The sequence below is a fragment of the Dipodomys merriami genome, unplaced genomic scaffold, assembly GCF_024711535.1.
Source record: "Dipodomys merriami isolate MVZ:Mamm:240054 unplaced genomic scaffold, mDipMer1.0.p SCAF_13, whole genome shotgun sequence".
In the NCBI taxonomy this organism is placed as follows: domain Eukaryota; kingdom Metazoa; phylum Chordata; class Mammalia; order Rodentia; family Heteromyidae; genus Dipodomys; species Dipodomys merriami.
In genome coordinates this window covers 31,193,075-31,206,799 of record NW_027202604.1, presented here as the reverse complement: position 1 = coordinate 31,206,799, position 13,725 = coordinate 31,193,075, and the positions used below count along the sequence as shown (strand labels likewise).

At 40.1% G+C, this 13,725-nt stretch overlaps 1 protein-coding gene across 6 annotated transcripts in view; it reads right to left on the bottom strand.

Annotated features, from left to right (window-relative positions):
- Chl1 (cell adhesion molecule L1 like) overlaps window positions 1-13,725 on the bottom strand; it is a 739,723-nt gene that overhangs the window by 13,032 nt on the left and 712,966 nt on the right. For all 6 annotated transcript variants that reach the window (XM_070018980.1, XM_070018978.1, XM_070018983.1 and 3 more), the window contains 7 exons: window positions 12,266-12,390; window positions 8,387-8,488; window positions 7,993-8,190; window positions 6,264-6,334; window positions 2,021-2,243; window positions 406-521; window positions 59-263 (listed from right to left, as the gene is read on the bottom strand). In XM_070018980.1, the coding sequence (XP_069875081.1) occupies window positions 59-263; window positions 406-521; window positions 2,021-2,243; window positions 6,264-6,334; window positions 7,993-8,190; window positions 8,387-8,488; window positions 12,266-12,390 (1,040 nt within the window). The remainder of the gene's footprint in view (window positions 1-58; window positions 264-405; window positions 522-2,020; window positions 2,244-6,263; window positions 6,335-7,992; window positions 8,191-8,386; window positions 8,489-12,265; window positions 12,391-13,725) is intronic.

Below are 13,725 nucleotides of genomic sequence, written 5' to 3'. Positions count from 1 at the left end.
ATGAGGACAGAAATATAGGCATGCTAGGCGTTAGTCTTCATTTGTTTTTTCCTCTCACCTCCTTCTGGTGTTTGAAATGTGTAAGGCTCACTTTCTGGACCAGGTCCTTTGGAGTTAAAGGCTAAGACTGTCAAGTGAAATTCACTAAAAGCATCGAGGGAAGGAACCATTCCATAGTTTCTTTGTCCTGAAAATCTCAGAATGTTCACTTCTTTGGGATGTGTCCTTCCATCCAATAGATTTCTGGTTTTCCACCAATTGACCTGCAGTGAAAATATGAACCGTTGAACCTGGTGACCAGGGTGTGGTGGGTGGATGTCCTCTCTTAGTTTCTGAAATCAGAGGAAACATACAAATTCAATAGCACCAAGTCAAAATAAAATAAGAAAACAGATAAAAACCAACCTGGTATCCTTTCAGACGTCCATGCACTCTGTCCTTTGGAATTGTTGACCATTCCACTTTGACTAAGGTGCTATTTATGATGTCCACACTATGGATCACTGGAGCTGTGTCAGGATCTGATAAGACATTAAACACTGATGAGCTTCCATCCACCACCAAACCTGATTGGCATAGTCCTCTTCCAGAGATGACTGTTATAATGTTGAATCAGTTTCACGCTGGTGAACCAGAAAATGTTTCCTGGCAGAAACTTTCTCAGCCACATGGATTGCTAGGAGAAGAGGACAGTGGGGCTACCAGGAGAAAAAACTAGTGAAGAAAGAGAGATATTGATCAAAATGCATTGTTAGGTTAGAAACTGATTTGTTGGCTGGTATACACCTTTGTAAAAATTACTTAAAGAGAAAAAAGTGTAATTAATCCAGGCGTCAGTGGCTCATGTCTATAATCCTTGCTATTCGGGAAGCTGTTATCTGAGGTTTGCAATTCAAAGCCAGACCAAGTAGAAAGGTCTTTGACACATCTCCAATTAACTACTAAGAAATCCGGAAATGACACTGTAACTAAAAGTTGTAGAGCACTAATCTTGAGCACAAAAACTCAGCACCCAGGCTCTGAGTTTAAGTCCCAGGTCTAGCACATGTGTGCACACACACACACACAATTAAAAAATAAAAATGGCAAGTGAAATATTCTTTGGTGAACATCTTGTCATTTGGAAGCAAATGATCTACCTCACAGTGTGAATGTTAGTGGGGAATATTGTTTACTACTAATAAAAAAAGTTGTCATTAATCAAGCATACATGCCATTCCACTACACCTGTTTTGGTTCACCTAATCTTTAAAAGAACCATACGACATGGTGATTATTGTCACATTTTACAGATGACTACAGAGGAATTAGCCAAACCCACGGTCATCCAAACAAATGGTCACGAGGGAGATTTCTGTGTGTTCGTACTTGAATAGATGAATTTGGACAGCAGAGGGAAAAAGGCATTCTTTCTCATTCTTTACCTATTGTATTTTTAGATCAAAATATTCATGTGGCTACTGGAAGAATGAGGAAAAAACCTTCCAATGTTGAGAGATACAAATTATAGTGTCTACATTAACCAACAATGAAACTGCAGCACTTCCTTTGCTCTGCATATTTAATATCATAGTCCTGTTATCAGCACTTCAGAGCATACCTATGTGCCATTGTCTATGGAAATCTGGGTCTGTATCTCATTGGTGCAGGTCAGACTACAGACCCACAGAAAGCCCAAGGCACAGATGCAGGTGGCTGGTAGAACATCTTGTAGGAAACCTTGAAAAATCTCAAGACAGGTCTGTTGCTTAACTGCATGTACTCATGAAGCCACATAGGTGATTTTCAAAGCAGAAACATCTTTCCTGGGGTACTGAATCAGATGAAAACTTTCCAAGTCCTTTTTTAGCCCTCTCATGAATAACTGGCTTGCAATCACTCAGCCTGCAGGTGCAAAAGCCTTGTCTATTTCCATTGCCTTACAGCTAGTATCCTCTTCTTTGTGCTCAACATTTCTTTCCTTAAAAAATGTTTAGGGACACCAATGCAATGTACTTGAGGATTCTAATTCATCACTTACAGTCTTCTCCAGAATAGAGAGTCACTGTCTGAGGCTCTGGCCCAGACCCCAGCTGGTTGATGGCTTGGACCTGGACATCGTAGGGAGCATACACAGTTGGTGTCATCACCCGCAGCGTGTGGTTTGTAACCATCTCTTCTTCCCACTCTTCGGGGGCTCCTTGGGGTTTCCAACTAACTTTGTACTCCAGTCCTGGCCCATTCTGCTCCATGGATTTCAAAGGCTGAAACAAAGGTCAAAAATCATTCCATGAAGACTCAGAAACAATGGCAGAACACCCTCCATGGAGCGTGGAAACTGGGCAGAGCGGAGCTTCCACTGGAAAGCTGAACTATCCTTGTTTCCGAAAGTTGCAAACATTTGTGTCATATAGTTAAATTTAAATCTCCCCCTCCCCCACTTCGCAAGGGCTGAGGAGTCCATACTGGAATCTACCTTATGATTAAATCTTTTTTTTCATACACTAAAGGGTTTATAAATAAATTTAAGAAAGAGACTTAGCTTTTGCTGAAGCGTTTTAATCAGAGCTACCTTCTCACTCTCAAAAGAATTGGTAGGAATGAAAGAAACAGCCATGAATTCTTTGGCTTTTCATGGGATTTTTACCCTCATCTGACTTCATTCTTCTTCATCTTTCTTCCGTAAGAAGAAAGATACTATGTCAGTTTTTAATTTGAGAGAATACACATACTTACACCTGAGTTCAACCCATAGGCTATCCTTTTTATAATAAGTTCCCAATTTCTTTATTATTGTTTTCTATTTCTTTGTGAGAAAATGCCTTCCTCACCCACTGTATTTTGCTACATAGGTATATTTGTTGGAATTATTTCTACTAGAGAAAGATGTTTTTTTCCACCCTAATTTTTAATTAAGCAATACTTTAATATTTTTTAAAAATATGATTAAAACTCATTTATTTTACAGAAAGGAATTTTATTGAAATGATTGAGTGATATAAAGTGCATTTAAAATAACTTATTCGTGGAATATGAAATGCACTTACATTTAAAAATTTTTGCAGTGTGTATGGGTGATGAAATAAGGTTAGGTAAAATAGTGGATTTTTTTAATGCTTCTTTACTCAGAGTAATTTACTAAAATATTTATTTGAGACATTGTATGGAATGGGGTTAAAGCAACAGGCATACTTATTATTTGGCTTTGAGACAATGGCAAACAAAATGTCAAAAATGGTCAAATTCATTCTCCAAAAGAAAGAACTACTTACACTTCTGTAAACACTTCTGTAAACATCTGAGCAGCCCATAGTATTATTAGCAAGATTGTTTATGTTTAATATTGTAGGAAAAGAGTTAGTACTTCCAACACTTTAAAAGAGTATTACAAACTAACAGATCTGGAGCTAAAATCACTATAGACACTATAAATGATTACCTTATTTTGAAATGTTTGAATACTCTTATGTTTCAATGGACAAATAAAAATGTATTCATTAGTCAAAATATGTATACATTGTGGAAAAGCTCAATGGTGCTGGCATGTATATGGCCTAAGATGTGTCCTTTTCTGTCCGCTGTTTAGTTAGATCAAAATAATTATATACTCAAAAAATACTATACTTAAAGCAGTTTTCACCAATGCAAGTCAACTTTGTTTCATGAATTCAGTTAATTCCGCCTAATTCCCTCCTGAAGCAATATTTCCAATATAAATAATAAAACTCAGCTCTTTCAGGACTTCCATAACTTGGCTGTGCTTACATAGTAATTAATGAAATTACTTGATAAGAAAGGTACTCATTACCTTGCTCATGTCATTGTAACCCCTATGTACAGTATTTTCACAATAAAAAACTTATTTTTTTAAAAAAAGAAATTGCTACTGGACAATATTAGTGTGCTATTGGAGTGATTTTTTTTTCTGTTGGTTGGTGTTTCAGTGGAGCCTTTATTTCATTGAAAGAAGTTTTAAAATTCATCTGCCTGTCAATCACCATTGAGTCAACAGAAAGAATTGTGAGTCAGCCCCTGGATAGAATCTGGTGATATTTCAGTGATATTTGTTTGTTCCCTTAGGAGCTGTCTATCACTTAACTCCTTCTAACAGAATAACTTGTGAATAACAATGTTCAGTGCATATTTTCTCCTAAACATCACTCTTGTGTCAAGAACTGTTAGTTCTCTGACATGTCAAAATCCCATGAATGCAATGGCATATATCACAATTGTTACTGTCCATCTAGTTCCAAAGCTCTGTGACTACTTCCTTGATGGACTCAATTAAGTGCCAAATTAAATGGCATGTCGATTTCCTAGACAGATGACAAACATTTTCTTCACAAGAAGAGAACATCGGTTATCAGGCTTTGGTGGAAAAAGAATGATGTCTGAGTAATAGATCAGTAGGGAGATTGAAGATCACTTCCTGTCCTGCCAGACCTGACTCTGCAGCGGGGCATAGCATGGGAGTGGACACCAGGGCTCCCGTAGTGTGCCCAGAGGAATAGGATTCTCATGCTAGAGGAACCTAGTGTGACCAAGTAAGGAACTGACCTGTACTATTACATACTATTATTAAAATCTCACTATATCTACCTTATAGAAAGTCCCATGGACCTTAAGCAAAAAGCACATGCACTCTACAAGAATAAAGGATTGACACTATTTCACCTTCTAAGCAATCATCACGACAATATGGCAGTAACCGCTTACGACTGTAATTTCAAGAAAAAAAATCAAGTTCTTGTGTCTATTTAGTTTCTTTTTATTGCTACACTCTTTTTTTCACATTTCATCTTCAATTTGTCATCTCATTTCGTTTCAGTGGAAATAAAAGTTCAGGACTGTAATGCAATATTCACTAGGTAATTTGTAAGAATGGATCATATGTGTGTATAATGAGTTTGAACACCAATGTAGAAGAGAAAAAAGCAAGTCATTTTATTTTAGGATTCTTTAAAAACCCTATTTGGAATTAGGTATAGAAATTTATTATGGTATTCTAGCACATCTTTTTAGATGTCCTATTTATAGGCAAAATTCAATAAACTTGATGTTGGAAGAATATTGCTAATAAGTATGCTAATCTATCTTATATATGTCAATATATAAAATTGATCAGGTATTTTGTTGAAAGTAAGTCATGCACTGGTGGCTCATGCCTGTAATGTAATCCTGGGAGATCAAAGATCAAAGCCAGACCAGGCAAAACAATCTGCAAGGTTCCATCTCCAAAATAACCAGGAAGAAAAAAAAAACAGAATGAAAGTATGACTGAAATAGCACATTGCTAGCCAAGCAAGCAAGCAAGCCAAACAAGTACAAGACCTTGAGTTCAAACCCCAGTACTGTAAAATAAAATAATATTTTTAAGAAAAAAGTAAGTTTAGCCGGGCGCTGGTGGCTCACACCTGTAATCCTAGCTACTCAGGAGGCTGAGATCTAAGGATTGTGGTTCAAAGCCAGCCCCAGCAGGAAAGTCTGTGAAACTCTTATCTCCAATAAACCACCAGACAACTGGAAGTGGCACTGTAGCTCAGGTGGTAGAGTGCTAGCTTTGAGCTGAAGAGCTGAGGGACAGCGTTCAGGCCCAGAGTTCAAGCCCCGACCAAAAAAAGAAAGAAAAAGAAAGAAATAAAAAGAAAAAAAAACAAGAAAAAAGTAAGTTTTCCATTCTTCACAGTTACAGAGAGAGACTTGGAAATGACATTAGAAAAATGGAAGTTAATTCAGTGGATACAAATTGTTTTGTGACATTCAAAGAGTAAAGCCTTCAGTAACACTTAATGGATACAGGTGAAGGAGGAAGGGCGGGGTGTGTTGTCATCTGGTTTTGTTCAGTTCTGGTTGTTTGGGAATGTTGTGTTGGGCAACACTTTGGACCCTTCTTAGAATTAGAAATAAATGTATAAAATGCCTGTGGGAGTTAACAACTAGTGATTGGAATTTTGACAGTATCCTTTTATATTCTAGTGAAAAAGCCACCTATGGAAAGGTATTCTGGAATGAGTTTAATAGGAGAACACTAGAAATAAAAATGCCAGGAAGATGAAACTTTTGGGAACAAGATTCCAGTTCAGCCCAATTGTACCACCCTCCTTAAATTATATACCACTGTGAAGTTTAGTTCACAAGTTGTTCTGATCATGTGCAAACTATACACAGATAAGGACTCACATATTCCTTTCATCTCTGAACTCCATATAGACCTACAAGGTACAGGGGGGCAGGGAGGGCAGGGAAAGACAAAAGAGGTGCATAACACTTTCAGGAATACACACCTGCCATTTTATAATCATCTCCTTGGGTTGGGAAGCTTGAACTCTTATGTTTTGGGGATTCTTATCTGGAGCTGAAAAAAACAAATGACACATATTAGGTTTATTTTTCTCACTGCACATTGACTAAGAAGGAAAATATTTTATTTGTTCCTCAATAGACACTTAAATAACCCTGGTTATATTTATTGATCTTAATATAGTCTACTGTATTTAAAAAAGACTTAAGGCAACTTTATGACACATGTTATATTTAAAACAACAAAATATTGGTCCCGGGTGTAATATAGCTAACATCCAGTGAATCATACAGGGTTTGCTTTGCGTATCTGAGATTCAAACCTGCAGGTTAAAATAGTACACCTACTGTTTGAATGTGTTTTTGTTGTAAACTGGCTCTATTCTTTAATTAAGAATTGCGGATAGACATAGATGCTGAGATCTGCCCCTAGGAAACCAAAATTAAACCCCTGTATTAAAATCAATAGGCAACTTTTAGTGGCAGCCAAAAGGAAATAGTATGGGAGCTGGGAAGGTGGCTCAGTGGTAGAGTGCTTGCCTTGCATGCCTGAGGCCCTGGGTTCAATTCCTCAGCACCACATAAGCAAAAAGAAAAAAAGCCGGAAGTGGTGCTGTGGCTCAAGTGGTAGAGTGCTAGCCTTGAGCTGAAGAGCTGAGGGACAGCACCCAGGCCCAGAGTTTAGGCCCCACGACCGGACAGCCGCCCCCCCCCAAAAAAAGGAAATAGTATGGATGATTTTAGTTGAAAGAGCAAAGATAGTTTTGTGTAGCACTCAATCAAATCTACATACACTAAAATGTACATTTCAGAAGTATTTATTATCTTTATTTTTGTCTATTGTGGGGTTTGAACTCAGGGCCTGGGTCCTGTCCATGAGCCTCTTTGTGCTCAAGGCTAGCGTTCTACCACTTGAGCCAAAGCATCACTTCTGGGTTCTTGGTCTCATGAAGACTTTTCTACTTGGGCTGGCTTCGAATCATGATCCTTAGATCTCAGCCTCCTGAGTAGCTAGGATTACAGATGGGGCAGCGTGCTCTATATTATTTTACTTTGCTCTTTCTCAGGCCCAAAATGAAATTATAACACAGCAGGATATGTATCTATCGCTCAGGAAAACCAATAGATATCATGTTATGGCCACATTGACGACTGACGCCAATTCAATAGCACCAATTATTTGAGGAAGACAACACATCCTAGGCAATTTATATAGATACAGCACTACAAATGTGAATATTAATATTAGTCATGTTGAACATGTAGCAAGGTGTCACAATGAAACCCAAAGTTTTATTTCAGAAAATGGAATGCTTGACCTTATACATTGAACTTTAACTTAGCACTTGCTTTATGACACACCACTTAAACACGTTCTTAATTGTTGACAAGAATTCATATCACTGTCTTTCTATGCCACACTTCCCTAAATGTCTTGCTATCAAAACTCTTGGTAACACTTCTGAAACTGGTGCACTTTGAATAGTGTGTGTGACTTTAGTTTATATAATTGAGCAAACTACCATTCTAACATCCTATAATACTTATTCAACCTCCCTCCTTTTTTCTCCCCCTATTTTTCTCTTCTATTGCTTGTCTGTCTGTCTGTCTGCTATCTGTGTCTCTCTCTCTTTTATACTTTCTTTACTTTCTTAGATCGCAAGATGTAGCCAAAGTAGAATTAGTTAGTACTGGAGGACAGAGCCCCCTTACCTGCTGGTGGGGTTTCATGCTGTTCTGAAGGCTGGCTGGGCTGACTCCTCCCTACTTCGTTCACAGCCACGACCCTGAACTGATACCTCACGTAAGGAGCCAATGGTAACACAACCGTGGTTTCCTCTGCTCCGACCCTTGTCAGTTCCTCCCATCTTCCGGGTTCCTCTCTGTTTCCTTCGAATTCTACAATATACTCTGGCAGGAAGAACACGACACACCATTAGAACCTACTGCAGAGGCTGACATTCAACTGAGACTTATACACACTCTTACAAGCTTACAAGAGTGGTCTAAGAGTGATAATGCACCCAGGAACGTGGGGAAAAATGGCCATCATATTGATTTGACTCTATTGGCTGTAGAAAAAAATCATTATTTCAGTTTTTCCTACCACTAATATTGCTATTGCGGTCATCTCCAGCTTCCCATGAGAGTCGGACGCTCCTGTTCTGTCTCTCTGACAAGTGGAGATTCGTTGGGGGATCCGGAACATCTAATGAAGAATAAAATACACAAAAGTAAGGAGCTGCAGATCAACGCCTGGCTTCCTGATTCTCTCCGACACAGTGCTGGCCTCTGTGGGCCCAGGTCTCCATCTGACCTGATCATATTCAACAGGGCCAGCCTCCAGTGTCTGCCCCAAATGCAGCATCCTTCTCTCTTCACATCTTGCCTTTATCATTTTGCCCCCTTCCTTTTTTTTTCTGATTGCAGTTCCCAAGACTCATTCCATTTTAGTTGTTTATTTATTTTTGTATATTAGGGCTTGAGCTCAGGGGCTGGGTGCTATCCCTTAGCAGTTTTTTTTTTTCTCCTCAAGGCTGGCTGGTGCTATACCCCTTGAGCCACACCTCCACTTCTACCTTTTTCCTTTTGGATGGTTAATTGGAAATAAGAGTTTCACAGATTTTCCTGCCAAGCTTGGCTTTGAATGGAGAACCTCACATCTCAGCCTCCTAAGAATGAGCCCAGTTCAAATATGAACTGAGGGCACTAAATGTTGCCTTCAGAGTAATGTTTAGCAATCAAGTTTCCTGATTTACAAGAAGGAGCTGAGCCCAGGAATCTGCATTTGCAGACACATTTTTCCTGGCTGACGATTACACACAGGAAGTGTGTCGGAAATGGGTCATTTACTTTGCTGCAGCTAATTTGTTTGCTACCTTCTCCTATAGAAGAATAGAGGAGGCAGAATAGTAGAGAAGTAAGTAAGGATCATTATCTTATTAGCCTTTGCATTGTCCAAGGTGTTTGGCATTTAATTGTTTGTTTGCATAACATGAACTCTACTTTTCTTTGAATTTTTATGGTAATATATAAAAACAGAATTTTCAGAACATAAGAGCAACGTCTCAATCCAGAAAAGAGTAAGAAGCAAGTTTATGTGGGAAGAAGCAGATGTGACTAAATGTGAGAAAAGTTGCTACACTGAGTAGGTGAGGACAAACAGTTGAGTGTCGGAGTGTTGCTAAGGCACATGGAAATTTCTGGAAGTTTCCAAATAAAAAGAGTAAAATGAAATAGCATCTCAGGTGAAACTTACTGCCAGAATTTGTTCTAATGTTCTCAAGTCTATTCATGTTTGTTCAGAGGAGTTTCTAAAGCCTGTTTGCCCATACTGAGTATTTCAATTTTTGGAACTATTTATTGACTAACAGCATTGCTTCCAATTTAGAATAGAACATGCGTATTTGTAAAGTGTGGAATATGACTGTGTCCAATGCTACTTCTAGACTAGCAAGTATTTCCTCAAGAGTTTTTCTGCATCTCTGAGTTCAAAGAATGTATATTTCTCTTAGCACGTAATAAGGACTCACTATGTCCTGAGGTTTTCTGGAACAAGGAAAGCAGAATATTGTATCACATGTCTCTGAGATTCATGCAAACTTATCTTCAATTAACATTCAACTCAGACTTTATAAAATGTTATTTTCACAGCATTTTAATATTGAGTCTTCTGGAAATGACTTCTGGTACAAGTTCATTTGTCCTGGGCTTCTAAAATTGCTTTTCAAGAATAAAGGCATTTTACAATCTGAAGCTACATTGATCATCACTTATTGTCATTTGTTGTTGAAATAAACGTTTGTAAACCCGTGATTGGAATAGATATATTAGCATAGAAACCTAAGAAAATCATTTCCTTTAATGAATTCTACCTCACAGAATATATTTCAAATAGTAGTTTTACTTCTAGTCTAAGTGATTAGGTAATAGATGTGGTAATACACAAAATAAATTAGTGCTAGATAACTAGTCAGGTAAACACAGGAACCAAATTGTAAATTGCACAAGGAAATTGATAAGGAAACTACCAATTAGCATAGTGCTAATCCCCTTGTAGATACAACTATTCAAGATTCTTCCACACAAAGTCATGATTCATAACTTCCTCCTCCTTGTGGTACTTGAGAGAAATTCTAGTCTACCTGATGCTCAACTATTTTCTCTAGAATATTCCTGTTGGGAAAATTAGCAGAAGATAGCACCTTTTCCTTATAGAATCTTTTGTTGGTGGTGGTGGTGGTAGGGCTTGAACTCTGGGCCTGGGCATTGTCCTTCAGCTCTTCAGCTCAAGGCTAGCTAGCACTCTATTACTTGAGCTATGTGGTACTGAGGAATCGAACCCAGGGCCTCATGCATGTGAGGCAAGCACTCTACCACTGAGCCACCATCCCAGCCCCTACGTGCAGAATCTTAAAGCAGTTCACATACCTATCAAACATTTCACCTAAAAGTACATCTTGACAACTATGCCAGGTCTGTAGCTTCTGCAACTTGGGATATTATTCCTATTTTCCTGAGAAAACCTAGCCCGTGGTCATCGGCTTCACCAGAAGGGATGCAACCTGTCCCCGCTGTCTTCACCAGTCTACGTTTAGAAGAGACTTGACGGTTTGCCTTTCTGTCTGTATCTCCCTTAGTAACCTACTTGTAGATCAAGGAAACTGAGGCACTAATGACACAAAGGCCTATTCCTAACAGTGATTAATCCTGTCATATGATAGAGAAACATCAGCAAATAAAATGCTGCTAAGAAATTCTAAAGGTGCAGTGCTGGCGGTTCATGGCTGTAACCCGAGCTGCTCAAGAGGCTGAGATCTGGGTACCTGGGTTTGAACCCGGGCCAGGGAGAAAAGTGCAAGAGACTCTTATCTCCAATTGACCGGGACAAAAATAAAACAAAATAAACTGGAAGTGGCAGTGTAGCTCAAGCGCTGGAGCATCAGCCTTAATTAAGAAATGCCACATGAGACTACAAAGCCCTGAGTTCAAATCCCAGCACAAAAGGCAAATTAAAAACAACAACAAATGCTCAGAGAAAGACTCAAGGGTGCCTCCCCCAACTAAAAAGAAAGCATAAATGGAAACTGTGAAAATGTCTGTAGCAGTCCGAATCCCAGAAGAAAATAGCTGATGAGTATGAAGGGATTCCAATTCGTGGATTCTTTATGGGGTAGTAGAGCGGACCGGCAGCCGGCTGGTGGGACGGCATGGCCAGCATCGCCTCTGAAGGACTGGCCTGAGGGAGTCTCCAAGGAGAGCAGGGCAGCGGGCAGTGGAAGGCATCCGGCCTGCAGGGAGGAGTGAGGAGAATGGATCCCCCTGGCGCCCAGGGCTCCCGTGGATTGGAGCAAATGAATGCTAAAGGGCAGGCAGGGGCCCGATGAAAAGGCTGGGTCAGAGCAGGTCAGGACCGGCACTGGCCACTGGGAAACACCCTGAAGCTGGGGTCAGAGCTTTGAGCCTTGGCGATCTCGGGGCTGCTTGCACTGATTACCCTCGTGGAGTGCGCAATTTTCTAATTAGCATCATCACTTTTAGAAAGAAGTTACAGGAATCCCTTACAGAATGCATACAGTCCCTCCACAGCCGGCCTGTACCCCGGAGGAACTCAGACAGTGATTCTGGTGTGGAACATGAGCCCGGCGCATGCCTGATGGGACCCCCTCCCCCATGCGTGTCCTTCCACTCTCAGCCCCCTCCCCCCAATGCTCAGCCCCATTTCTCTGCAGGCCTTGAAAGGGCTGAAGCAGGCTTGGTGTTTCTGTCTGCTGATGGAATCTCTTCCCTCCCGCTGCTATTGATGAACTTCCCCCGGGGAGGGCAAAAGAAATTAAGCCTTAATGAAGATATATAAGAAGAAGTGGCATCATTAGTGACACAAAAATGGATGCTGAAGGGGTGAGAATAGCATGAGCTCTCTCATCTGGGATCCATGTCCTTCCCCAGCCACAGGGGAGACGTGCACAGAGGTGCGTGTACTCACCAAGGACGGTGACTTGAGTTACCTCAATGGCACTATCCAGAGCAGTCTGCGCAGTACAAGAGTAAAGGCCTTGGTCGTCCAAAGTCACATTAGATATGGTCAAGTTAGCACCATCAATCACTATCCTATTAGAGGGGAAGGAGGAAGAAAAGCATATGATGAGAACAAGGACAACAGAAATACCAGCACTTTCCAAGCGGTCGATCCCCAGATCAACATCTATTGCGTTTATGTTTGGAAATGTCAGAATGAACCCTATCATTTCGTAGCATTCAAAAAAGGCTATGGGAGCTGGGAAGGAGGCTTAGTGGCGGAGTGCTTGCCTAGCATGTGTGAAGGCCTGGGTTTGATTCCTCAGTACCACATACAGAGAAAATGCCAGAAATGGTGCTGTGGTTCAAGTGGTAGAGTGCTAGCCTTGAGCCAAAGAAGCTCAGGGACAGTGTCCAGACCCTGAGTTCAAGTCCCAGGATTGGGGGGGGGGGAAAGCCTATGGAATATATATTTGGGTCCCTGATATTCTTTCCCAGGTAAGATGAGGCAATGTTTAGACCATTAGAAACATAGATACAAGTGGGGTCTCTTAGTAAGACACCTGGTGGTCTTGGGTAACTCTACTGTGGTGTAACTGATTCTGTGTTATAAAGAGGTAAATACATCTACTTGAACAACTAAGAAATGCATGTTTCCTATAGAAAATGATTTGTGGAAAAGCAATGACATTTCACATAACATACATGTGCCCATAGTCAGAGATGGGATCACATTTTTAAAAATTACAAAGTCAACATCTACGATGTACAACAGGTCAAGATGGAATTATATACTTCCGGCCATGGTTTAGCAGTATGCCGACACTTACAATTCCTAGCATACATTGGAAAACTGCTATAAGGAATTATCAGGAAGGCCTGAAGAGGTCACCTGGGATGTTCCTTCCAAAGGCAAATTCCTGAGTCCCACAAACCCAAACATCTGTGCTTGAGTCTCAATCTTTTGACAGTTTTGAAGAACCAGTAACAGTTCCACAACTTGGCCACACGGTGGCAGTCTAGTGCTACTTTCTGCAAATCTTTTCAACCAGCTTTCTATCATTTGGTTTACATCATTTGTTGGCTTGTAACGATTTACTACCAACAAATTGCTCCTTTATAAATGTACCTTTCACTCTGCACCTATGAATCCTCAACTTCAATGTTCATGTCCTTCAAAAAACAAGGTGCCAGTAAAATAAATTCACCTAGTGATGCTCTCATTAAAATAATATAAGTAGTGCTACCTTTGCAGAGAGGAAGACACATAAATGAAACATTTTGATAGGCAGCTCAAACTGTCAGAGGTGTGGAAAGCTCAGACTTACCAGAAACGGCAGTGAGACTGAACTGCTCTACCTCTTGATGGTAGACAGTCTCATGTCTATACTAATAACTGAACACGGGTCAATGAATACCACTGGATAC